The 27,018-nt window shown below is 40.7% G+C and overlaps 1 protein-coding gene across 1 annotated transcript; it reads right to left on the bottom strand.

Annotated features, from left to right (window-relative positions):
• Nucleotides 1-20,877: 20,877 nt before the first annotated feature.
• Nucleotides 20,878-25,618, bottom strand: GPR50 (G protein-coupled receptor 50). The gene is made up of 2 exons (XM_049644922.1): nucleotides 25,432-25,618; nucleotides 20,878-22,568 (listed from the first exon to the last, which is right to left on the bottom strand). Exons 1-2 carry the CDS (start codon nucleotides 25,616-25,618, stop codon nucleotides 20,878-20,880), a joined length of 1,878 nt encoding a protein of 625 aa, XP_049500879.1.
• Between the last annotated feature and the right edge of the window lie 1,400 nt (nucleotides 25,619-27,018).

The raw sequence follows: 27,018 nt of genomic DNA, 5'->3' as shown, positions 1-27,018 counted from the left end.
TGTTCTCTGACAGTTGCAGTGCTAAGAGACCTTATGATTTTTCTGATACTTTCTCTTTTGACTTGACATTTAACACTCTTTAGAATCAACTGGGTTTAGTTTAGATAATTTGGTTCCCGTATTTTTAATCTATTCTCCCAAGAAATAAAAAATTAAAACACGTTCCTCTTGTCCCTTCTTTCTCCCTATTTCTTCACCCTTCTCTTCTACCCTTCTGTTCCAAGTGCCTCCACTGTAAAAGTGGGCAGTTAGCACACTTGTTCATTTCTGCTTGCTGAGACATGGAATCCCAATGGTGTGTGAATTTTAGAGACTTTAGTACTACAATAACTTTTTCACAAATGAAGAAACTCAGGCTAAGAGAGGTATAGAGACTTGCCCAGACTACACAGCTGATCACAGATTTGAGGAACCAATAATCAATTTTTTATATTCTTTCCTCATTCTCAAACACCCCAGTGTCTCCCAATCCCATACTCATTTACACCTCTGGTGTAGAGTGCTGGACTCTTGGGTCAAGAACCCAAGACTGTAGTCCTGGCTTTGCCACTTACTAACTAGCATCTGAGATACTTAATTTGTAATGAGCTTCAGTTTCCTCATCTGTAACATGAGTCTCTTCCCTATCTACCTTACAGGGCAATTGATAGCATCAAAGTGAGATGGTGAATATGAAAGTGCTGGGAAAACTCTAATACACTGAATACCAGGATAAGTTAGCTGGCATCCCTAGCAAGAAAGTGCTTGAGTTGCTCTGTTCCCATACCAGAGTAGGTCAGTATACCTTGAGCTCCCTGAGAGTGGGAGAGCATATTTTATCCCTGGGGCACCTAGAACAGTGCCTGGCATATAGTTTGTCCATGTCCAGTCATTCACCAGATGCTTTTTTCAAAATATCTCTGATTTGTTTCTTCCTTTCTATTCCCTATCTTTTTATTCTATAAGCTGATCATGGTAATCTCCTTTCAACTACTCATCCTGCTTCCAGTTTTCCTTTCTTTCCAGTACAGCCTCTGCATACGCATTTTAAATAAATCTTCTTAAAGCACTACTTTCGTAATGTCACGTTTATGCTAAAGAATGTGCAGTGCTTGCCACTGTCCCCAGGATTAATTCCTGATTCCTTAGCCTCACTTTCAAGGCCTTCCCTACCTAGTCTATTTGTCTAACAGCATGATTTATGAGAAAAGAGGCCCTGACTAGAGATTGTGCCTGATTTGTACCAATACCAGTAAAAGTGCACAGTGTTCTCACTCATGGCCTTATCCCACTTGCTTTCAGAAGAAGGAAGGAAATCTGAACAGCAACAAACATTCATGCTGTGCTCCAGGATTTGTGATATCATTTGCATATGCCATCATATTTGGAATTGCAACAATCTCATTAGTAGGTGTTACTATCTCTGTCTCAGAGATGAGCAACCTGAGCCCCAAAGAGAGGAAGTGAATTGCCCAAGGTCACACAACTAAGAAATGGTAAAGGTAGGTCCATCTCTTTAATAATCTATTGCCAACATTCTTTACCACCTTGCCTCACTATTCATACTCTGCCTCTTTCCATCCCAAAGTACCCACACATGGATTCATTCTACTGCTGCCTTTCTCACTCCTACAGAAGCACCATAAATAGTGCTTCTAGCAAGTCACCTGGCCATGCAGATTCTCCCACTGGTAATTTGTCTTATTCACTTCCAGGCACCTCCATCTGTCAGAAATTATGGTCTCTTGTCTGGCTCTGTCTTCATAGCATTACAAACATGCTCACCAACCCACATTCCCCACTTCAAAACAACCTTCTTTGAACCCTTTATCTTATTCTAGATACTGGCATATCTCTCTTCCTTGTCAACAAAATTTCTTGGAAAAAAAACTAGCTCCTCATCACTACTTCCTTTCCCTTACCTCCTATTCATGGTTCAGTCCATTGAAATTCTGGGTATAACCCCTACTCTTCTCCCTGAAATTGTTCTTAAGGCCAAATTCAATGACTGTATGTCAGTTTTTATCTTATTGACCATGACAGCAATGTTTAGTTGAGTCAATGATCCCTTCATACTTGAAGCTCTCTTTTGTCTTTGTTTCCAAGACACCACTCTCTTCATTTTCCTTCTACTTGTCCAGTAGCTCCTTCTTAGTTTCCTTCTCAGACTTGTCCTCCACATGTTCGAAGAAAATATATAGCTATCTCACTGTGGAGAAGCCTTAAACAATAAAGAGTTCCCTGTTACTAGAAGTGTTCAGTCAGAGGCTAGATAAATATCTGCAAGAGGCATGATATAAGAAATCCCCACAGTGAGTATTAAGTTCAATTAGATGACTTTAACATAAAGTTCTTTCCAATTACAAAATTTTATGAGTCTACCAAGTGCCAAATGAAAGGTCCAGTCAAAGAAATGCTATAGGAATTCAGAGGCAAGAAAAAGTCTCCCTAGTTTTAAGCTAATTGAGTCTGATGTAAGGTTGATGAATCCTAAAAGACATAATAATTAAATGAAGTAGATCAATTTCAGTCTATTCCAACATAAAAGCTTTCCAAAACTATTGGCTATGACTTTTACAATTGCTTTATATGATGAGCCAAAGAATGGAGGATGTTACAGTTGAATTATATAAGTGATAAAATAGCTGTCTAGGCGGCCCCTTTGTCAGTAGCTCTGGACAGACTGCAGGTTGGGAAGAGTGGACTGAATGAGCTCTAGAATGCAGGACTCTCTTTCTACTGCTCTGCCATCTTTACACCTCATGCAAACTGCACAAATCAGGATTCTACAATCTGGCATGCATCTTTCCACCTCTTAACCTTTGCCCATGCTGTGCCCTCTCCCTGGAATACCCCTTTCCTTTGCAGAGTAATAAAATCTTGCCTATTAATTCCAAAAGTACCTGTTTAAATATGAACTACCCTCTTTTAACACGTTTGGATAACACTGTTGCCATAAACTATCACCCAGTAATAGGCGAATGGCTATAATGTTGCTCATTTTTTTAATCCAAGGATTGATTGATTGATTGATTTTTGTACTGAGATATCACTGCCTCAATATAGGTCTGTCTGAAGAAAAAGAGGGCAGGAATAGAGAGAATTCTCCTGCCCTCTAACTTAAATTCTCAATTCTCAAATCTCTCCAACACTACCCTTCCCCTCCCCTCCACCATCACACAAGAATCTTTTGTTTCTAGGGACCCTTGAAAGAAATACACATTCTGTATAGAGCCTAAAGTTCTATCTTACATATTTTAAGACTAAAATTCTCTTTGGTGTCAAATATCTGCTTGCTATTATTTAGGGGTTCAGGTAGAGTTTCTTGATAGCAGGATTGCCATTTAAAAGAAAAAGAATTGCCATTTTAAATTTTTCAATCATGCTTCTGGAATTTCTCCTTTAAGTTTCAAGTTGTTTTTGCATCACCAAACTCTATGCTCTGGCACCTTCAGATGGTAAGACAGTCGATGTCCACCATTATTTTCAGTATTCATTGTTGTGGGATTTGGAAAACATTCTCAGGCCAGAAGCAACAAAATCACAATCTTATAGCTTCAAGTTTTAGAGTAAATTATCATCTGTGTTCTGGGTGCTCTTACAGTGATTTCAGTGCCTTTAACTAATTGTTTTCATATATATTATCCCACTTATATCATTATTATATATGGGATGGTTTATATTACCACTTTACTCTTTTGACATTACTATTCCTAATTCTTTTAGGACTGAGGAAATAGGGACTTACATGGTTCTCAATTAAAAGCATAAGAGGGTCAGATCCAAGGAAGAGGGATGAACCAGAGTTAAGCACTGAGGTGATCAACACCTCACTCTATCAGTCTACAAGGGAAAACAAGGAAGATTACACTAGTACATTTTATGTACTAGAAATGAGAAGAGGTAGAAATTGTGGCTTAAAATCAATTAAAAACGGATAAAGCAAGTAGACACACCATTGCATAAAAGGGACAGGTTTCCTACTCTATTTGCAGTTAGAACTTGGACTTATACCAAAATGATGATCACTGGAAATGACAAATATGAAAAATATATATAAAGAACCAATAAAGTCTCAACTTTCATGGTAAAAGACAGCAAATGTCAACACCAAGGTGAAAAAGGTGTGAGAGTTATCTGAGAAAGCATTTAAAGTAGCTACTATTAATTTCCAAGAAGTAAGTGCAAATATTCTAGCAACAAGTTGAAAATTAGAAAGACTCAGAAAAAGTGGATGTTATAAAGAATAACCACATGGAAAGTATAGAACTTAAAAATACAATAACCAAACACACACACAACAACAACAACAACAACAACTCTTCATAGGATGGGCCCAGTGAAGACTGAAAATGATAGAGTAGAGAGTTAGTAAACTTGCAGATAAATCAATAGAAATTATTCAATATAAATGACAGAATAAAACAATTTTAAAAAATGAACAGAGACTCAGGGACCTGTGGGACAAGATTAAAAGTTCTAATTCTCATGTCATTGGAGTCCCAGAAGGAGAAGAGAGTGTGCAGAACAAATATTTGAAGACATACTGACTTAAAACTCCCCAAATTTGGCTAAAGATGTAAACCAACATATTCCAGAAACTCAGGGAATCCTAAACAAGATAAACCCAAAGAAAATCATACTTTGACAAATCATAATCAAACTACTCAAAACTAGACATGAAAAAAATATTGAAAGTGGCCAGAGAAAAAGTACACATTACTTAGAGAGAAATAATAATTTGAATGATGGGGTTTTTTTTCTCAACAAAATCACAGAAGCCAAAAGAACATGGCTTGACATTTTTCGCGTACTAAAAGAAAAGAACTTTAAATCCACAATTCTGTGTTCAGTGAAATTATTATTCAGGGATAAAGGTTAAATAAAGACATTCACAGATGAAGAAAAAGTAAGAGAATTTGCTGCCAGCACATCTGCTGTAAAAGAATTGCTAAATTAATTTCTTCAGACAGAAGGGAAATAAAACCAGAAGGAAATTTAGAACACCAGAAATGAAGGAAAAGCAACAGAAATGTTAAACATCTGGGTAAATATAATAGACTTTTTTGTCATTCAAGATCTTTAAAATATGTCTAATGGTTGAAAGCAAATATAACATTTAGGGATGATGTTTTCAATATATGCAAGTATAATACATGATATAACTACAATAGAAAGAGGAAAGAGGAAAGAAACCTGTATGGTTGAGGGTTTTCTACATTCTATTTGATATATTTGTAGCTAGATATAGATATAGATTGACAGATAGATAAACTACTAAGAAAGGTATACAAAGATATTAAATAAAAGACACAATAGATACAATAAAATGAAAGACTCCTAACTATATAACTATAGAGAACAAACTGATGATTACCAGAAGGGAGGTTGGTGGGGAATGAGTGAAATAGGTGATGGGGATTAAGCAGTGCACTTGTCCTGATGAGCACAGGTGATGTATGCAAGTGTTGGATCACTATATTTTACACCTGAAACTAATATAATACTGTATGTTAACTAACTGGAATTTAAATAAAAAGTTAAAAAAGTAAAAATAAAACGAATGCTTAAGAAGTTCAAATAACCCAAAATAAGTTAGCAAAAGCAAAACAATGGAATAAAAAACATAGGGAACAAACACAGAAAACAAACACTTAAATGGTAGACTTAAATCCAATTCTATCACTAATTGCATTGAATGTGAAAGATATAAACCCACCAATTAAAAAAACCAAGATTGTCAAAATGGATGAAAAAAATACTACTCAATGGTTTGCACCCTAAAAGAAACTCATTTCAAATATAATGATATAGTAGATTAAAAATAAAAGGATGGAAAAAGATAAATCATGCAAATTTATTACTGATACCAAAATCTGAAAAGAGCATTACAAGAAGAGAAAATTACATACTAGTATTATTCATTATTCATGAAATAGTTGTTTTAAAAATCCTAAAGAAGTTAATAAATGGAATCCAGCAATATATAAAAAGGATAACACACTATGGCCAAGTAGGATTTGTTCCAATAATGTAAAGTAGGAAAAGAAGCTTTGGTATTCAGTGTTCAAGACAATGTGGCACTGGCATAATAATAAAGATATAGATCAAAGGAACAGATACAGCCTATAAATAAACCCTTAAGATGATTTTTTACAAAGTTATGAAGGTAATTCAATCAAATAAAAATCTTTTCAACAAATGGTGCTGAGACAATTGTATATCCACATGCAAAAAGATGAAATCAGACTCATACCTCACACCATACATAAAAATTAACCCAAAATGGGGACACCTGGGTGGCTCAGTCAGTTGAGCATCCAACTCTTGATTCTTGGCTCAGGACGTGACCTCACTGTTTGTGAGTTCAAGCCTTGTGTTGGGCTCTGGGCTGACAGTTCAGAGCCTGCTTGGGATTCTCCCTCTCTCAAAATAAATAAATAAACTTAAAAAAGGTAACACAAAATGCAACATAGACCTAAATGGTAGAGCTAAAACTATAAACTGTTGGCATTAATCTTTGTGACCTGGGTTTAGGCAAACCCTTCTTATAAATAACATCAAAAATACAAGTGACAAAAACAAAAGATAAATTAGAGCTCATCAAACTGAAAATGTTTGTGCTTTAAAGGGCACCATCATGTTTTAAGGGAACTTGGCATTTGTTTTAATCAGGTATAGTAAGACACACAGACACAGAGAAGACTGTCACGAAAGAATAAGTTTACACTCACAGACCCCCAGAAAATGGAGGCATAGCCAGGCATGCAGGGGGGTCACATGGTGAAGTATGAGGTTTCTCAGTCAGGAGAGTGGGAAAACACACAGGTAAGAGCCTTTATTGTGGTTTCCACAGGAAAGAATGGGCAAGGTTTAGGACTGGATAGTTTGAATAATTTCAGTGGGCCCTGGGGGATAGAGAATGTCCCTAGTTTTCTGGAACCTGTCCCTGAAGTGATTAGGGTAGGAGAATATTGCCTCCTGGAGTGTAGGAGCCAGATAGAGGAGGTGGTTGGGGGTGTGGGCTTTGGAGTAATTGGTTTATATATGAAAGGCATGATAACAGGCATGTCATTTACTTCTTCAAGGATTGGCTAGCCTTGGGAAGGACAGGCCCTCTAGTCAGCAAGGCCCCAAGAGCCAAAGCATCAAAAATAGAGAAAATAATGCACATTAACAAAGTGAAAAGCAACCCATGGAATGGAAGAAATAATTGCAAATCATGTATCTTATAAGGGACTTATATGTAGACTATTTAAAGAATTCTTACAAGTTATTAAGAAAAATGAACAAATCCATTTCAAAATGGGCAGAATTTGAATAGACATTTCACCAATGACATAGGAAAGGCAAATAAGTACATGAAGAAATGTTCAACCTCATTGGTCTTTAGGAAAATGCAAAATAAAACCACAATGAGATATCATTACATAACCATTTGAATGTTTCTAATAAAAAAGAAAAATAAGTGTTATGATGGAAAGAAACTGGAACCTACATATCATCAAAAATTTAAACATAGAATATCACTTAGAAGTTCCACTTCTAGGGATATATACTCAAGATAATTGAAAGCATATGTCCACACGAAAAGTTGTACACAAAAGTTTATAAGAGCGTTATTCATAATAACCAAAAGGTAGAAACAATCCAAATGTCCATCAACTGATGAATAAATAAACAAAATGTAAAAGGAACGAAGCTACAAGGATAAACCTCGGAAACTGTATGCTAAGTGAAAGAAACCAGATCAGAAAGAAACATGTATTGTACAATTTCATTTATATGAAGTTTCCATTAAAAAAAGGTGAATGTTTTGAGATGGAAAATAGATCCATACTTTCCTTGACCTAGCAGAAGAAATGGAGAGTAACACCAATCTCCGTGAGTCATCTTTCTGGGGTGACAGAAATGTTCTAAAATTGGATTGTGGTTGATGTTTGCAAAATTCTATAGATTTACTAAAAATCATGGACTTGTACACTTAAAATAGGCAAATTTTGTTAGATACATTATACTTGAAGAAAGCTGATTAAATGACAACTAGATACTGTATTTAAGATACACACCTACAACAAAGTGATTCGGAAAGACTAAAAATCAAGGAATAGACAAAATTTCACCAGGCAAATAGAAACCAAAAGAGAGAAAGTGTAGTGATTCTGATATCAAACAAAGTAGAATTCAAACCCAAACATATTAAACATGACAGTAAAAGACAATTTTAATGTCAAAGTTACAGTCCACAATAAACAGGTAACACTAATATTTATATACCAAATAACACAATGACTGCCTCCTTTTTGAAACAAAAACTGCAGACATAGATAGATACTCACTAATAATAAAATAATTTAATACACCATTTTTAGTACAATATAAACCAAATGGACAAAAGTATGGAGATAAAATGTGAATATTGATTAGGAAACAGTAATCAATGTGATAGATATTTTGAATATATGTTGAGGTCACTATGATAATAGGGAATACACACTTTCTTCCCAAGTGTCCATGGCACATAGACAAACATTGATAATTTATTAGGCCACAAGGAAAACATCAGTAAGTTCCATAAAATATAAATATCACAAACAACATGTTCTGATTGAAATATAATCACAACTACAATGTTCCAACCAAAACAGCAGAAAACCCTTTCCTCCTCAAAATTTAGGAATCTCCTATTAAACAACTTCTTCATGAATTACAAACTGAAGTTAAAGAATTAGAAATAATGATAATAAAAGAACTACTTATCAGAATCTATAGGATGCATTTAAAAAAATGATCAGGAAAAATTTTTTTGCATTATACACTTTTATCCAGAAAACTGAAACCAAAAAAATGGACTAAATCTCAAGCACATAAAAATAGAAAAAGAATAAAAAGTAAACTGAAAAAGGAGGAAATAACAAAGATAAAGGCAGAAATTAATGAAGAGAAAAACAGTAGCTCAAGAAACAAAAGTATAATTTTGTAAAGATGAACAATACAGACAAAGTACTAGCTAACTTTATCAAGAAAGGAAATGGAGAAAGGAAGCACAAATATACAAGATAAGAACTGACAAGGGAAAATAACCTTTGAAACAAACGAAATTTTAAAATTCATATGAGGTCTCTTTGCAAACAAATTTGAAAACCTAGAGAAGGTGGATACTTTCCTAAGGAAATTCAAATTACTGAAATTGACATTAGAGTTAAAAAGCTTAAATGGACCGATTTCTGTAGAAGGGGATACTCCACAAGAAAGTACAAACCCAAATGACTTTGGGAAATGACAGGGAAAAAGATAAAATTACATCTATATCTCACAACATAGACAAAAAAAAAAAAAAATAGACTCCAAAACAATGAAACCATGCAAGTACCAGAAGAAAACATAAGGGAATTCTTCTTTAACCTTGGGGTAGAGAAAGGCTTTCTAAATTTAAAATCTAGAGGCAAGAAAATAAATCTTAAAAATTTGATTAACTGTTAAAAATTTGCATGGCAAATGCATCATGAACAAAGTCAAACCACAACTGCCAAATAGGTAGATGTATACAATATATACCACAGGCAAAGGTCACAAACCAAGAAATGAAGAACTCTCAGAAATTGAGGGACATAGAGACAGGACCAGGGAAGAGCAAGGTTAGGAGGTAAACTGGAGTAGCAATGTATTTGGATGTGCAATGTACAGAGTGGATTAGAAAGTTAGGAAGATGGCTAAGCTTCCGACTCCATTTCAGCTCAGGTCATGATCTCATGGTCTTGAGCTTAAACCCTGAGTCAGACTTTGCGCTGGGCATGGAGTCTGTTTAAGATTCTCATTCTCTCTCTCTCTCTCTCTCTCTCCCTCCCTCCCTCTCTCTCTCTGTCTCTCTCTCTCTCTCCTCTCTGTCTCTCTCTCTCTCTCAAAAAAAAAAAATAAAGGTAGAGAGATGGGTACAGAAACTCTTAATACTTTGAAGTAATCCATGTAAGAGATGATGGTGATTCAAACTAAGGATTAAGAACAAAATATGAATTAAATTGCTATTAAAGGGCAGAATATATTGGATTTATCAACCAAATGGATGTGGGTGAGGTAAGAGTCTTGGGTGAAACCTGGAATTTCAATATAGACAGTGAGGTAGATGGTAGTATCAGAGAAACTGTAGAGAATGCAAACATTTATTTTTGTTTTCAGTATAGTTGCCATAGTGTTATATTACTTTCAGGTGTGCAACAGAGAATCCAAACATTTACATTACATTCCAGGATTAAATATGACCCATGTAAGTTGTTGAGTGTTGTGTTTGGCATATAGAAATTATGAAATAATTAGCTACTGTTATCTTAGGCTAACCTGGTTTCATTAATCCTAACAGAATTCACTATGAAGTATTATTCAGAATTGGTATTTGGCACTTTGAAGCTGATGTGGGTTCAAATTGTTCAACATTCCAGCTTTCTCACTCCAGACAAATTTCTTAACCTTTCTTGGCCTCAGTGTCATCTTCTCAAAATTAAGAGTAACAGTATTAACCTGGCAGCATTTTTTTATGTTTTTTCATCTGTGTTATTACTTGTTTCACTACGAAGAAAACGTTAAATTAAGCCCAGATTTTTTAGCATTTGCTGATTTCTGTGGTATACATATTTTCATCATGGTCAATTTTGACGCACCATTGTGAATCATTGAACACGGGAAGAAGTGTCTTTCATCATTAAGTATGATGTTAGTTGTAGAATTTTCACAGATCCCCTTTTTAGGTTAAGTTTCCTTCTATTCCTCCTTTGTTGAGTATTACATACTTTAACTTTTACTAATGGTTGTTATTTAACAAATAACTTACAAAATTCCTGACAATGTAAAAATTGGCACTCTCCAGTAAGTCAGTTCTAGCACACTACTATAATTAACCCTTTTTCTCTTACTTTTTAAAGTAATGTATACTTTTTAAAAAATATATCTATTTAAATTAAAGTTAACATACAGTATAGCATTGGTTTCAGGAGTAGAACCCAGTGATTCATTACCTATATATAATACCCAGTGCTCATCCCAACAAACGCCCTCCTTAATGCCTATCACCCATTTAGCCCATCTCCCCCGCCCACCTCCCCTCCAACAACTTTCAGTTTGTTCTTTGTATTTTAAGAGTCTCTTATGATTTGCCTCCTGCTCTGTTTTTATCTTATTTTTCCTTCCCTTCCCCTTATGTTCATCTGCTGTGTTTCTTACATTCCATATATGAGTGAAATCATATATTTGTCTTTCTCTGATTTATTTCATTTAGCATAATACACTCTAGTCCCATCCATGTAGTTGCAAATGGCAAAATGTCATTCTTTTTGATAGCCAAGTAGTATTCCACTCTATATACATACTACATCTTCTTTATCCATTCGTCAGTCAATGGGCATTTGGGCTCCTTCCATAATTCAGCTACTTTGCACTGCTATAATAATTGGGGTGCATGTGCCCCTTCGAATCAACATTTTTGTACCCTTTAGATAAATACCTGGTAGTGCAACTGCTGTGTCATAGGGTAGTTCATTTTTAACTTTTTGAGGAACCTCCACCCCGTCTTCCAGAGTAGCTGCATCAGTTTGTATTCCCACTAAACAGTGCAAAAGGGCTCCCCTTTCTCCACATCCTGGCCAATATATGCTGTTTCCTGAGTTGTTCATTTTAGCCACTGGTGTGAGGTGGTATCTCATGGTGGTTTTGATTTGTATTTCCCTAATGATGAGTGATGTTGAGCATCTTTCCATGTGTCTGTTAGGCATCTGGATGTCTTCTTTGGAGAAGTGTTTATTCATGTCTTCCGCCCATTTATTCACTGAATTATTTGTTTTTTGGGTGTTTAGCTTGATAAGTTCTTTATAGATTTTGGATACTAACCCTTTATCCAATATGTCATTTGCAAACATCTTTTCCCACTCCATCAGTTGAACTTCACAGCATTTTTATGAGAATTAGAGATAAGAGAATTAGAGTGCCTTGACTGGTGCCTATCATGTAGTAGGGGTTAGTAAATGGTGGCTTAAACAAAAGACCATATTGTCCATTTCAGGCCTTTAGATTAGGAGGGGGATTCTCCCTTGTTTATCTTGGTAATTCCCATAGACTCTAGTGGCCTAGAAGAGAGTCTTGTACATAACAGATACTCAATAAATATATATCAAATCTATTATAATTGTTTTTTGCTTGATCTTTCACTGTTTGTCCTACTAATCTGCCTAAGACTGTAACCCCTCATTTTAAAGGTATTCTTCCTAAGGTTATAACTCCTTCTTGCTTATTTTTTTTCATTTAATCCTCCCTTTTTTACTTACCAATGATGACTCATGATTCATAATTCTATACCTTTTTGGAAAACTTATTACCAACTCCCCCCCATCCCCCCTCCTAACTCCACACAGGAGTTTAATTCAATAGTAAAAACAGTCCCCATCTGGCTTGACTATAATGAAAATTTCTCAGGTTATTGAATCTTTTCTGGAATTGTTGCTGGTCTCCAGAACTTCTGCAGTTAATTAATGAGATTCGCAAACAACGTGAATTTAATCACAGTGAATCATAGCCACTGAAAAAGGCATTTAATTTGACCTGAAATATTTGCACAAGAAAAATACCAAATCTCAAGAATGACTTGTGATTAGCAGCTCTATAAAAATAAAGAGCAATTCAAAGTTTTATAAAATTGAAGGACAATGGACCAAAAGCCCACTGGAAAAGTGAGGAAAATATAAAAACAGATAATTCATCCTGAAAAAGAATGTAAAAATGCTCCTTAAACATATGAAAAATATCCAAATACAGTACATATTAGAGAGATGCTGATAAACAGTATACTGAGATATGATTTTTTACCTCTCAGGCAAAAATGTAAAAAGTATAACAGAATCTATTGATGAGTCTGTGGGGAAACACACACACTCATACATTGCTGTTGAGAATGCAAACGAGTGGAACACTTGCAGAACTTTTCAACCCAGAAATTCCAATCTATTCTTGAAGATGAACCTCCAACAGTCCAAAAATACATATGCAAAAGGATGTTCACTGCAGCATAGTTTGTAATTACAAAGTATTGGAAACAACCTAAATGTCCATACGTAAGACAGTGCTTGAATAAATGATACAACATTGGCAAAATGGAGTCCTATAGAGCTGTGGGAAAAAAAAGGATGAAGAAGCTCTCTATGAACTGATGTGGAGTGATTTCCATGACATATTACCCAAGTGAAAAAAAAAATCAGGGGTGTCTGGGTGGCTCAGTCGGTTAGGCATCCGACTTCAGCTCAGGTCATGATCTCACAGCTTGTGAGTTGGAGCCCCGCATTGGGCTCTGTGCTAGCAGCTTGGAGCCTGGAGCCTGCCTCAATTCTGTCTCCCTCTCTCTCTGCCCCTACCCTGCTTGTGCTCTCTGTCTCTCATAAATGAATAGATGTTAAAAAAATTTTTTTTAAATCAAAATGCAGGAGGGGACTTTCAGAATGGCAGTGTAAGGGTTTCCAAAAATGTGCTTCTCCATAAAAGCAAGACCACAAAAACTGTGAAAATCTACTTTTTCAGAACTCTGGAAATTAACCTAAGTCTTAAAACAATCCAAAGAGAGCTTATTCCACAAAAATGACCAAACCTTGGTAAGAACAGTGAGTTTGGTTGTGCTTTAACTTTCCCTAATTCCATTCCCCTCCCTTAGCTCCACCGTAGCTTTGAAAATCAATAGCTTCAACAACTCTAATAGTTGTGAAAAATGGAAGTCTAGCAGCCACAGGAGAGGACATAGCAGCTTTGGAGTCACCCAGAACTCTTTGTGTGAATTTTAATTGGTTGTGTCTTTCAAGGAGTTGGTCCATTTCACCTAGCTATCAAATTTATAGGCATAGAAGTGTTCATAGTATCACTTTATTAACCTGTTCATGCCCACGGGATCAGTAGTGATGACTGATCTTTCATTTCCAATATTAGCAATTTGTGTCTTCTATTTCGTGGTTAGCTTGGCTAGAGGTTGATCAATTTCATTGACCTTTTCAAAGAACCAGCTTTTAGTTTTATTGATTTTATCTATCAATTTTCAATGTCATTGATTTCTACTCTCATCTTTACTGTTTCTTTTTTTCTGTTTCTTTTAGGCTCATATTACTTTTCTATCTCTGGTTTCCCATATCCAGAAACATGAATTTTTATGCCAATGTTCATAGAGGTATTACTCACAATAGACAAAAGGTGAGGGGCGCTTGGGTGGCTCAGTCGGTTGAGGATCCCGGCTTCGGCTCAGGTCATGACCTCACGGTTTGTGAGTCCGAGCCCCACGTCAGGCTCTGTGCAGACAGCTCAGGGCCTGGAGCCTGACTCAGATTCTGTGTCTCCCTCTCTCTCTGCTCCTCCACTACTCATGCTCTCTCTCTCTCTCTCTCTCTCTCTCTCTCTGTCAAAAATTAATAAACATTAAAGAAATGTAATAAAAAAACAATAGGCAAATGGTAGAAACAATCCAAATTTTCATTGACAGATAAATAAACAATATGTGGTGTATACATACAAAAGAATATTATTCAGCATTACAAATAAACAAAGTTCTGATACATGCTACAACATGAACACACCTTGAAAACTATGGTAAATGAAGGACATCAAACACCAAAGGCCGCATATTGTATAATTCCATTTATATGAAATGTCCAGAATGGATAAATTCATAGACACACAAAAAAGTAGATTAGTGGTTGTTGTGAGGCCTCAGGGAGGTAATAGGGACTGACTACAATGGTACAGAGTTTCTTTTCAAGTGATGAAAATATTCAAGAATCTGATTATGGTGATGGTGGCACACCTATGTGAATCCACTAAAAAAAATACTGCATTGAATACTTTAAAATGATAGAATTTATTGAATACTTTAAAATGATGAATTATATCTCAATAAAAAATATATATGTATATATATGTACTATGTAAAACAATAAAATATGTGTCTTTTCATATACTTATTTTGGTTTTGTTAACAAAATTGCATATCATTTTATGATCTGCTTTTTCAGCATAATATGGATCGGAAGTATTCCACTTCATTAAATCTTTCTTTGAAAAAATTTTAAAAGAACTGCTGATACAGCCAACAACATGGATGCCTCTCAAAAGCATAAAGTTTACCAAAATTATCCAGATACAAAGTCGTACATATAGTATTACTCCTTTTAAAGAAATTTAAAAACGGATAAAACTGATTTGTGATAATAGAGGTTAGACTAGTGGTTAACTTTCGAGGAGGTATTGATTAAGTATGGGGCATGAACAAGCCTTTTGGGATAATAGAAGTGTTCTATATATATATATATATATATATATCTGGAAGATAGTGATATAAAAAAGTGCATATGAGTGAAAATGCATTTAACTATCCACTTAATAACTTAATATGTGTGCATATCATTGTATGTAATCTATAGTTTAATTAAAATTTAAAAACCACAGTGTGGCATTGGTGCAAGGCTAGACAAATAGACTGATGAAACGGACTAAATAGTCCAGAAAGAGATAGATATATAAATGATAGATAGATAACTTTTATTTTTATGTGATTAACTATCTTACAACAAAGTGTCCACTGCAGTTCATTGGACAAAGGTTGATCTTTTCACAAAATGGTAATAAAATGGAAATATGAACCATGACTATATTAAAAAAAATGAACCTGACCTATACTTCACACCAAACACAAAATATTAACTCAAGATGAAGCATAGACTTAAATGTTAAAGGCAAAACAATAATGTTTCTAAAAGAAAATCTAGGAGAATATTCATTATATTAATCAGAAATTTCTTAAACACAAAGCATAGTCATAAAAGAAAAAACTGATTAAATTGGACTTCATAATATTAAGGTCTTTTGCTTTTGAAAATGCAATTAAGAGAGAGAGAAAAGGCAAACCACAGACTGAGAGAAGGTATTCATGATATATGTGTATATATATATATATATATATATCCAGACTACTATATACGTATATATATCCAGAATATATAAAGAACTTCTACTGCCAATAAGAGGACAGAAACCTCAAATTTAAAACAATCAAAATATTTGTTCAGACCCTTCTGTAAAGAAGATATCCAAATGGTCAATGATCATGTGAAAGATGGTCAACATTAATTGTTAAAGAAATACAAATTGAAAATACAACGAAATAGCACTAGACCTAGAATACCTAAGATTAAATGGCTGAAATTACTGAATGTTGGTGAGAATGCAGAACACCTCAAGCTTACATAGTACTGATGCCAATATAAATTAGGTCAACCACTTTTGCTTAACCGACTGAGCTACCCAGGTGCTCTAGGTCAACCACTTTGGAAAAATATTTGGCACTACCTGCTAAAACTAGACACACGTATACTCATGACTCGGCAATTCCAATCCTAGGTGTATTTCCAAGAGCAATGAATCCATATGTGTACCAATAAGGCATGTACAAGAATGTTCATAGCAACTTTCTTCATAACAGCCCCAAACCAAAAAATAGCCCAAATGTCCATCTATAGTAGAATGGATTGAAAAAAAAATTGTTATATTTAATATAATGGAATTACACACAGCAATAAAAAAGAATGTACTACTTCTACCCAAAGGAATGTATAAATATCACAGACAAAATGACAAGTGAAAGAACACAGATACAAAGAGTACCTTCTAGGAGCACCTGGTTGACTCAGTAGAGCATGTAATTCTTGATCTCACACTTGTAAGTTCAAGCCCCACACTGGGCATGGAGCCTACTTAAAAACAAACAAACAAAACAAAACAAAAAGAGTACATTCTATATGCTTCCATTTAAATGAAGTTGAAGATGCAGCAAAATTAATCTAGTACCTTCTAAGTGCTGGAAATGTTTTCTGTCTTGATTTCTATAGTGGCTACACAGGTGTAAACACACGTAAAGATTGATTGAGCTCTACGCTGAAGATTTGTGCACTTGACTGTATGTAAAATATCTCAATATAAAATAAAATTGAGATGTACAACAATGTTTATAGAAGCATTTTTCATAGTAACCCCAAATTGGAAACAACCCAAAAGTCCATCAACAGTCTATCAACAGAATCAATAAATTGTGGTATATTCATCCTGTAGAGTACTACATTAAAATGAAAAAAAAAAAACCTGATACATACAAAGACATGAGTGAATCTCAAAGACATAATATTGAGCAAAAGAAGCGACGCTAATATACCATTTATCAATTCTATTCCTAGATGCATATTCCAAAGAATTGAAAGCAGTAAATCAAATACTTGGAAATCAATGTTCATAGCAGCAGTATTCATGACAGCCAAAAAATGGAAACAATCCACCAATGGATGAATGGACTAACGAGATGTGATTTATCCATACCACAGAATATTATTCAGCCATAAAAAGAATACAGTACTGACACCTGCCGCAACATGAATGAACCTCAAAGACATTATGCCCAGTGAAAGAAGCCAGTCAAAAAGGGACAAATATTGTGTGATTTCACTTACATGAGGTTCCTAGAATAGGCAAATTCGTAGAGATAGAGAGTACAATAGAGGCTACCCGGGGCTGGGCAAGGGAGAATGAAGAGTTATTATGTAATGGCTACAGAGTTTGGGAAGAAATTGCTGGAAATGAGTAGTGGTGATGGTTGCACAATGCCGTGAATGCACTTAATGCCCCTGAATTGCAAACTTAAAATTGTTAAGTGGTAAATTTTATGTTATGTATATTTTATCACAATTTGAAAAAAAGAAATTGGTTATAATAGAATACATACTGTATACTTCTACTTCTATGAAGTTCTAGAACAGACAAAATTAATGCATGGAAAGAGAGGTCAGGATAGTGATTGCTTTTGGATGAAGTATTGACTAGAAGAAGGCAAAAGGGAGCCTTCCAAAAGAGAATCTACACCTTGCTCAGAGTGGTAGTTACATGGATGCATACAAACATAAAAATTTGTCAAGCTGTCACTTTTAGGTACAAAAAATTTGCCAAGCTGTCACTTTACAGCATATACATTATATTTCCATTTAAAAGGGGGAAAAAAGAGTAGAAGCTGGGGAAACTGTCACTTAAAAGTTGCTTGCATTTTTTAATCCCTTGACTATGGAGACTTATGCTCACTTGAAAGCAGATTCTCTCTTTGGGGAAATTAGCAAAACTGGCCCTTCTGATCTCACTGGTGTAAAACTAGAAACCCAGCATTGTCCTGAGGAGAGCTACAAAGCACCTTAAAACTGACCACAGAGATTCAGGGTCCTGTCTTGGTCACGCATAGTGGGTGCAATAAATCAGAGATGTGTTTATGAGGCTTCTTGACTTTGGGGAGCGGAGAGGAACAATACAAAGGAAGGAGGGGCTGAGAGAAATGTCTCTTGGCTATGTGCTTGAACTGCAGCTTGGTGGGGGGGAGGGTTGTGAGGGAGGCAGACAGGGGATCAGAATGGCTAAAGTGACACTTTGTGAGACTATGGGCACAAGCTGTGTTGCTTCAAGCACTTGAGAGCAGAGTGTGGAACAAAGTTGGTAAAAGTATGGATATATGTTCTCTCCCCTGCCATCTTCTCTCAGAAGCCCACATGCCTTGAGCCCCAGGAGAATAGTAGTTCAAAGCGTTGGCACCCAGCACCCTTGGTCTGAACACTACTGTAATCTCACCAAAGCAAAGCTCCTTGGGTGGTGGCAGAGAGGGAGACAATGGAACACATGGCAGGGGGTACTGGCTGTAGACCAGTTTGTGAGTACATGAGGAAATATCCTTTTTGTGTGTTCCGGAATATTTGGCAGAAATTTTGCACAGGGAATCAGCCTAAAGTCCAGCAGTCATCCTGGTAGGGCTCAAACCTCTGTAAATTGGGCGTGAAAAGTTAAGATTACCTCAGTTTATACTCACAGTCTGAACCTGGACAGAGCAACTACATGTGTATATCTCTGTGTCTATGTATATGTGCATGTTTAAGTGTACATATTTTCTTAACAAAACTGATATCCTACTGTATATCATTTTGAATCCATTTTTATTTTTACAGAGCACTTTATTTTGGGCATTTCTTTGTCATTAGATATTCTCTTGGGACTGTGTTCCCGAGGTCAGGGAGCCTTGCCCAGTGGCTGGGGTCTTGCCACCTATCTTCCAGCTGGAAAGGAAAACATCTGCTTTCCTGCCTTCCACTTCTGTGCCTCCCCCCAACTGGCTCATGAGCTCTGTTACTTGGTCCCAGCAGCCTCTAACAGTTGTGACATTATTGGGGTCGCACTTCATGCCTTCCATGGGGGTAAAAAAGAGATCTGTTTTCAGAAGCCATGACAGGCAAGGTCCAGAAGTCTAAGAGTAGACAGGTCAGGTCATCCATCGTCACCACATGCCAAAACCAGGGAGCCCTTCTCTACCCCCACCCCACCCCACCCCAAGTCTGCCAGCTTGCTGAGTCAAGAAACTGAGCTTTCTATAGCAAGCTCATAGAAAGGATGGAACCTACGCCCAACTCTTCTGATTCCCCAAGGTCAGTGCTTTTCCACCCGCCTCTTAACCCTCCTCACAAGAAAGTCGGGAGGAGGAAGTGAATTTACCCACAAATCACACAGCAAAGCCACAAAAACACTTTTATTTAATTGCTACCACAAATACAGAATCAAATTAAGGCAGTATAATACATTTCTCCTTATCCTTACAAGCTTTTATACAGTAATCTTTGCTTTCTGTGGCAGTTTGAATCAATAGTAGAAACGTTTATTAAACAACTTTTTCTTGAATTCTAGAGAAAAATCATTCCCTGGGCTATCAGGTGTGCTAATACAAGACATGTACAACTTAACATTGTCGATCACAGAAACGTCAGCCAAAGGCTGAGAGGCTGAGGGACAAGGCAGGAGACAAAGGCTCTGGCAACCAGCTATTACCTTGAGTTCCCTTCTGGATGAAAAAGAAAAATGTAAAAACTGATTATGCAAATACATCAGGCAGTCTAAAAAAAAAATCTGAGGTAAAGAGTAGTTGTCAATTAGAATATTAAATACATGACTGTAATTGGTTCTAGCAACCATAAATTTGGATTTCAGGAGAAGTAACTAGTTTATGAATGGATTTGTTTCTCTGGAACTAAATGAAAGAAAATTCTGGAAGATGTTTAAAAAGGTTAAGTGACTGCAAACAAGGTGACTATAAAAATCAGCACCAATGTTTGAATTTTCATAAAATAGAAATAATTTGGTTTGGCCACATCTTTCCTTTTGCCATTTGAACTCATAGGCATAAAAATTTATTTTATTAAGAGCTTATCAAATTGTGTTCAGACATGGGTCATACCTTGTTGCTGAAACTCAGAAAAGAAACTGTTTCAAGTACTTGCACTTTATCGAAACTGCCTTTCTGACTGCCATTTTAAAAAGTACAATATAGAGTTACACACTTAAAACCATAAAGCTTTGTGGTCACATTTACTTACAGAAGCACTCCTCCCCTTCCCCCCCACCCCCCACTGGTGGGGGAATGAGAGAATAAAGCAGGAACTGAGAGGAGGAAATGAAGAGAGGGGAGAAAAGGGGATACGAGGGTGAGAAAAAAATCAACTCTAAAATTTTAAGGATCACTCTTGGCTCAAGGTCAACTATAGAACGAAAGGGAGGCTCAGAAGAACAGATGTGAAACTTGGGGGAAATTTTGTCTCTAAAATAGCAAGCACACACATGCGCATGCACACACACACACTTTTTCAAAGTATGTTATGTAAAGAAGGAGTATGCCTACAAGGTGGATGTAGATACACCACGTCTGTGAGTGCATGTCTATGTGTGTCTGTGTGTAGGTGCAGTAAGTTATCTCACTTTGAATTACATATTCTAAACAAACTTGAAAGTGGACTGCTTCCTGGCCACCCTTAAGAGCATTATTCACACAGCCATTTCATCAGAATCAGCTTCAACATCAGTGATCACAATCTTATGATAATCACTGGTGGTAGTGGTGATCACAGTGGGGTCAGGACCGTGGGAGGCAGTGGCAAGTTCCAGTGGGCTGGCAGCAGGCTCAGGGGACTCACTGTCAGGGCTGTAGACAGGCTCAAGGAGATCAGTGATGTCACACTCAAAGTGGCCGGCGGCAATGGTCTCAGGGTGACAGGACACAGTGAGCTCAGGGTGGCTAGCAGCGGCAGGCCCCGGGTGGCCAGCAATTGCTGGCTCAGGGTGGCTGGTGGCAGCAGGCTCAGGATTATCAGCAACAGTGGGCTCAGGGTGGGTGGTGGCAGGCTTGATGTAGCCAGTCATGGTTTTAGGATAGTTGGTAGCAGGGCTGAAGGCAGACTTGGAGTGGCTGCCAGCAGCAATGTGGTGGCCAGTGACAGGCTTAGGGTGATTGGAGGCAGGCTTGAAATGGACAGAGTCAGCCTTGAAATGGACAGAGGCAGGTTTGAAATGCACAGAGTCAGCCTTGAAATGGACAGAGGCAGGCTTAGGATATACAGTGGCAGACTTGGGGTGACCAGACGCAGATTTGGAGTGGCCAGAAGCAGTCTTGGAGTGGCTAAAGACAGACTTATGGTGGCCAGAGGCAGATTTGCGGTAGGCAGAGGCAGCCCGGGGGGGGCCAGAAGCTGGTTTGGGGTGGCCAGAGGCAGGCTCAGGTTGGCCAGCTGCAGCATCACCAGGTAGTGGAACATTCTGGACATTCATTGGCATTTCCTCCACAGCAGGACAGGCATGGGCACGATCTTGTTCATGGGCTTGGTCACGGGCTTGGTCACGAGCCCGGGCGCGGGCACGGGCCAGGACCCGGGCCTCCCGAGTCTCACGAACATCAGTGATGAGGCCAGAGAGGAACAGGATAGGGTGCCGCATAGCATGGAAAATGGTCCAGTATTCTCTTCGGAAATTCTCATTGAGGAGCCCGTAGATCACAGCGTTGAGGCAGCTATTGAAGTAGGCTATGAAGTAGGCTGCAAGATAAAGCCAGTTGGGGATCTTGCCTGCCATTTCCTTCGGACTGACAGCCACCAAGACAGTGAGCACGTTGATAGGACACCAGCACACTGCAAAGAGGAGGAAGATCACAAACATGGTTAGAAAATTGCGAACCTCAGCAAGCTGGTTATCGGGATTCTGCCCAGCCGGGTCACGGGCTGCTAGCACTTTGGTCCAGATCCTCACGTAGCAGAAACCCACTATGAGCAGAGGGAGGACAAAGTGGATGCAGACGATGGTCACAGCAAAGACAGGGTTGTTGAGATAGTTGAAGATGCAGGTGTAGGTGCGAGGATCATACTCGATGGTGCCAATGTACATGTTGGGCAGGACTGCCAGGACAGTCATGACCCAGGTGATGACCAGGTAAATGCAGGTATTGCGCACGCTGAAGATCCGCTCGTATTGGAGGCTGTGGCAGATGTAGCAGTAACGATTGATGGCAATTGCCATGATGTTGAAGATAGAGCCGACCACACTCAGCCCTGTGATGAATCCAACCATCTGACACTGGAACTGGCTCAGATCCCAGCCCCCAATGGCCATGGCATGCAGCATCAGAGGATAGGGGTAGATGGCCACCAGCATATCGGCCACGGAGAGGCTAACGACGAAGATGTTGCCTGAAAAACATATCAGGGGGAAGGAAGAGGGGGAAAAGCAGGGGAAAATAAATGGTTAAGTATGGAAGTGTATAAGTTTAAACTGGAGGGAAAGGCCGGCTGAAGAGGTGACAATTTAGAATTCTAGAATTCTTTTTAAAAAACACTCCTGTCACTTTGTGTTTATTTGGAGGCATGCCCCAGATTATTGTGATGTACAACCGAGTTTGGGAGACCTGTCCTTTGAGCGCCTTTTTCCTTTCAAACAATATCATCTCTGCTTCAGGGAGAAAAAAAAAAAACGAACTTATGTCAGAAAGCAGTAAGCACAGAAGCCCTTTGTGGAACCTTTCATACACACGGACATGCTGCCACCTTTTTAGACAAAAACAGAATGCAAACTTTTTCCTTAAATGGGGATAGGGAGGGAAGTGAGAAGGGCGTAGAGGCCAGGTAGAAGCTGTGGGTAGAAAGTAGGCTGGAGGTGTGGGGGGAAGGGAAGAGGCTGGAGGAGTATCAGGAAGCCTCACCACCACCACCCCCCCCCCCGCCGAAAAAATGAGTGAGCCCTCTGCTTTTTCTAGTCTAGCATTGTTTTTAAAACGCAAACCTGTCTAAGAGAACAGTCTGAGAAACGGCATTAAAGGCCGTCGTCTCCTTAAGAAAACGAGATCAGACAATAATTAATGACTAAGCCCGGTAAATACTTACCATTTCCAAGGTAGCCTAAGAGTGAAAACTGAGGGGAGGGAGGGAGACCCTGTAAAATTTAGTCTGAGACCAAAAACTGTGAGTAGGGAGAAAAACAATCAGGAAAATCCCGGCAAGGATTAGCCGAACTGCCTGCTTCCTTGGGGTCCAGCGCAGAGCCGTGAACCCGCTTGTTCAACGCCCTGTGTAAAGAGTTCCCGCCCCTGCTCTGAACTTCACTAGAGCTTTGCAGCTAAACAGGCAAGCGAAGAGGGGGAGTCAGCCCCCAGTCCTGTTTTGTCGGGCACCGATAGGAACGTTTTTGTAAAACCTGTCCAAAAAAAAAAAGGACGAAGAAGCCAAATGCAGGCGCTGAGCTGTCTCCCTCCCCCCCTCCTCTCTCTCTGAAACACCTCAATGCTAATTAGCATTGGTTTGGCAAAATACTGCACTTCATCTGGGACTAGGAGAAAATGAGCACTTTTTAAAAGGGCAAAAGAACGTTTCCTTCTGCCCTCCTGCCAGCGCTGAACGCCGGTCTCAGCGCTTTCCACCCAGAGGTTCTTTCTAGGGTTTTCCCTCAAAGAAATGAATTGGGGAAAGTGGAAAAGGCAGAGGAAAAAGCCTTAAAAACAAAAACACAATAAGAACCTTTATTTGAATTATAGAAAGAAAGAAGAAGGAAAAAGAAAGGGCAGAAGAAGAAAAGTAAGAAAAAAAATGGGCTTCGCAGGTGGTCCCTGGGGGCTCTCTGGTTCCTTGGGACCGCACTACTGGGGCGAGGGTGAGGTCCAAGCGTGCAGCCTCGCGTCTCCAGCGGACCAAAGTGAAATCAGACATAAGCACCAGAGCGTAAAAGAAAACTTTTAATGACTGTGTGTCCGTCAGTGCATTTTGAAACTCATCCCCTCAAAGTAATCCTCCAAAAACGGGCTGCTTCCTCTTCCTCGCGCCCCGCCCTCCGGGTCCTATGGGTACGCGACTCTCTCATCCCGCCCTCTCTCCCCGTTCAGCCGCCTGGCCCCCCACAGGCAGAGATCCCGACAGCAGAGACCCCGGGCGCCGCCCCCTCCCTCCTGGGACCCGCGCGAGGCGTCCGGGCCCCTTTGCCCCTCCCCTCCCGTCCTCCGCCCTCCACCGCCCAACCTGCAAAAGGGGGCTCACCGCTTGGCGGAGTCCGCCGCCCCCGCCCCCCGCAAAGGTGGCCGCGCCCTGCAGCCTCCCGCGCCGCCCGCAGCCGGCCCCTCTCCTGGGCACCAGCTCCCGGCTCGCCGCCAAACCCCATCCCGGCTCCCGGCGCTTCGCAGTTTCCCTGCGCCTCTGGCCGCCCCCTCCGAGCTCTCCCGCGGCCCTCCCGCCATCCTCGCCCTGTTCTCCCTTCTACGCCCCCCACCCGAGATGCCCAGCTCCGGGACCTCTCCGCCAGCCCTCCCTGAGACCTCCCAGCTCCTCGCTTACGGACTTCGCGATCTCCGCTGCCGCTGCCGTCGCTGCCACCGCCAGCTGCGCCCAGACCTCCGCTCTGCTCTCTCCACCCTGCGCCCTGGGACGGGCGGACGGAGCTCGGCTCCGGCGGACTCAGACCACCCTGCTCCACACTCAGACGCGAGGGTCTGCGCTCCGCTGCCCGGGAGCCGCCTGGGTGCCGCCCTGGAGCCCCAGAGCCGCGGCAGCTGGGGCTCGGCCGGCCCGGGGCGCCGCCGCTGCGCTGCGCTCCTGTAAGCGCCGCCACAGCCGCCGCGGCCGCCGCAAACTTAACTTTCCCGGAGCGGGTCGCAACCTTGCGGCTCCCTCCGCAGCAATTCGGCCCGCGCTGTCTCCGCGCCACCACCTCGGTGGCCTCTGGCTCGGCATGCTGTCCCCAGACGGTGGCCGCACTCTCTGCTGGGGTGCCGGCTCCCTCTGCATCACGTCTCCGACGGGGCAGGGCTGAGGGGTCTGCCGCGCACCGCGGGACCCGGGCTTTGCACTTGGACGCCAAAAGCTTATTTCCCCCAGCTCCCTCAGCCTTCAGAAGGTCTCAATTTATGGGGCCCCGGCAGAACATCACCACCCAGTTTCTCAGGGAAATTGAGGGTAGGGACGTTCAATGTGAGGGCACTGTCCGAGCGGTCCCTATTTTAGGCGCCCGAACCAATGACCTAGGGTTTGCAAGTAGCTGCACGCCAGGTAGGAAGAAGTAAGGGTGGCTTACCAGAATTTCGAAGCTTCTTATTCTTCGTCACAGCTAAGATGACCATGGAGTTGCCGATCAGGTCTACGACGATGGTGATAACCATTGCGCAGAACATAAAGATGATTAGAGCCGGTGGGTAGTCTGGCTGTGGCAGCTTACAGCCGATGCAGCCGTACGGGGTGGGGACTGCCACGGTAGGCCCCATATTGCTGCCGGAGACAGTTCGGCTCTCCCAGCCAGTCAGGACAGTGAACACCCGCTCTGTCACCAGGAGCTTCCAGAAAGCTGCCTCCGCTCCGATGATCAGAGAGTGAATGACAGCAACCCGCCCCTCTCCGATGAGCTTTTAAAGCCTCAAGAGGTGGCTAGCCCCACCCCAAATCCCTCCTCCCGACCAATCAGAGCTCCTCAAACACCCCCACTTTGATCTCCAACTCATCTTGGACAAATCCACAACGAGGTGTCGTCTTGCTTCCGACTGCCTTGTTTGTGCTTCCCCTCTAGCCGCCCCCACCATCCCCTAGGTACTTTGCCTCGTGACAAGCTCAGAATCCACCTCCCTGCTCCCCAGCCACTGCGCTTCCGTTTCTAGCAAGTTCTTCTCCCTTCCCTTGCAACGCAAACACTTAGCAAATCGATGTAAAATGCAGAGCAGGGGCACGGGGGTCTCTCTTGGGATTCAGTTCCAACCCAAGCCAGTCTGTAGCCTCCAGCAGAGTGTGAGAGAGCGCCAGTGGCCCTTGAACCCTAGATATATCTTCTTGAAAGGTTCATGCCACCTCAGGTGCTTTTTCCTGTTCAGAGCCTTTTGCACCTCATGGGGAGCAGGGGGCAGCTGCCCAGAGCTTCCACTCCCAGTCTGGGTGCCCAGTGTCTAGGGAACTTAGCTCTGCTAGAGGCTGGTTGGCTCCCTTAATGGCAGCAAGCGACTGAACAGTCGATCAGGGACTTACGCTCTCCTTAAGGAGATGTCCCCTGCGCCGGGCTCTGGGAGCAGGCAGTGGGGCAAGCGAGAGCAGGGGCTGGTCCCCTTCCCCGCTGCTGGGCACCGTGACTGCGGGAGCTCACAGGCTTCTTTGGGAAAAAGTAAAGCGGCGAAACAGTTCCGGCTCTTTTCCCCTCTTGAGGTGCTCCGCGCGGTCTACAGGGTGGCGCGGGGCTCTCGAACAGGCTCGGGGAGCTGCGCTACAGAGGCGGGACGATCGCGGAGGTGCCGGGCAGCGCAGCCAAGAAGACTGCGGCAGACCAGCCCCTCTGCCCCAGGCATATAACTTCGGTCGGTGCTTCTCCCTTGCCACCCTTTGCCAGGGGTCCCATTTCGATCTCATTCAGTCGGACCGCCCCCTTCCCTGTAAATCTCTGCCCGGAGGCGTCACGGTTCCCTGTGGAGCGCCCAAGCACGCGAAGTGCGCGGGCCACGGGAAATCCGAACTGTTGGGGCTAAAACTAGAGGGGCGCGATTCTCTACTCGCTCCCTCCACAACCTCGGTCACGGGAGTGGATTTCTGCCCGCTACTCAGACTCGTGGCTCTTGCTGAGAAGCTTCGCGGTAAGTATCAGTGCACATTTTGAAACTTGTCCCAGACTAGCTTTCTTGCTGCACTG

This window comes from Panthera uncia, chromosome X (assembly GCF_023721935.1).
Source record: "Panthera uncia isolate 11264 chromosome X, Puncia_PCG_1.0, whole genome shotgun sequence".
Classification (NCBI taxonomy): Eukaryota; Metazoa; Chordata; class Mammalia; order Carnivora; family Felidae; genus Panthera; species Panthera uncia.
Note: the sequence above shows the minus strand (reverse complement) of the source record. Positions and strands in the feature narration are given on the sequence as shown.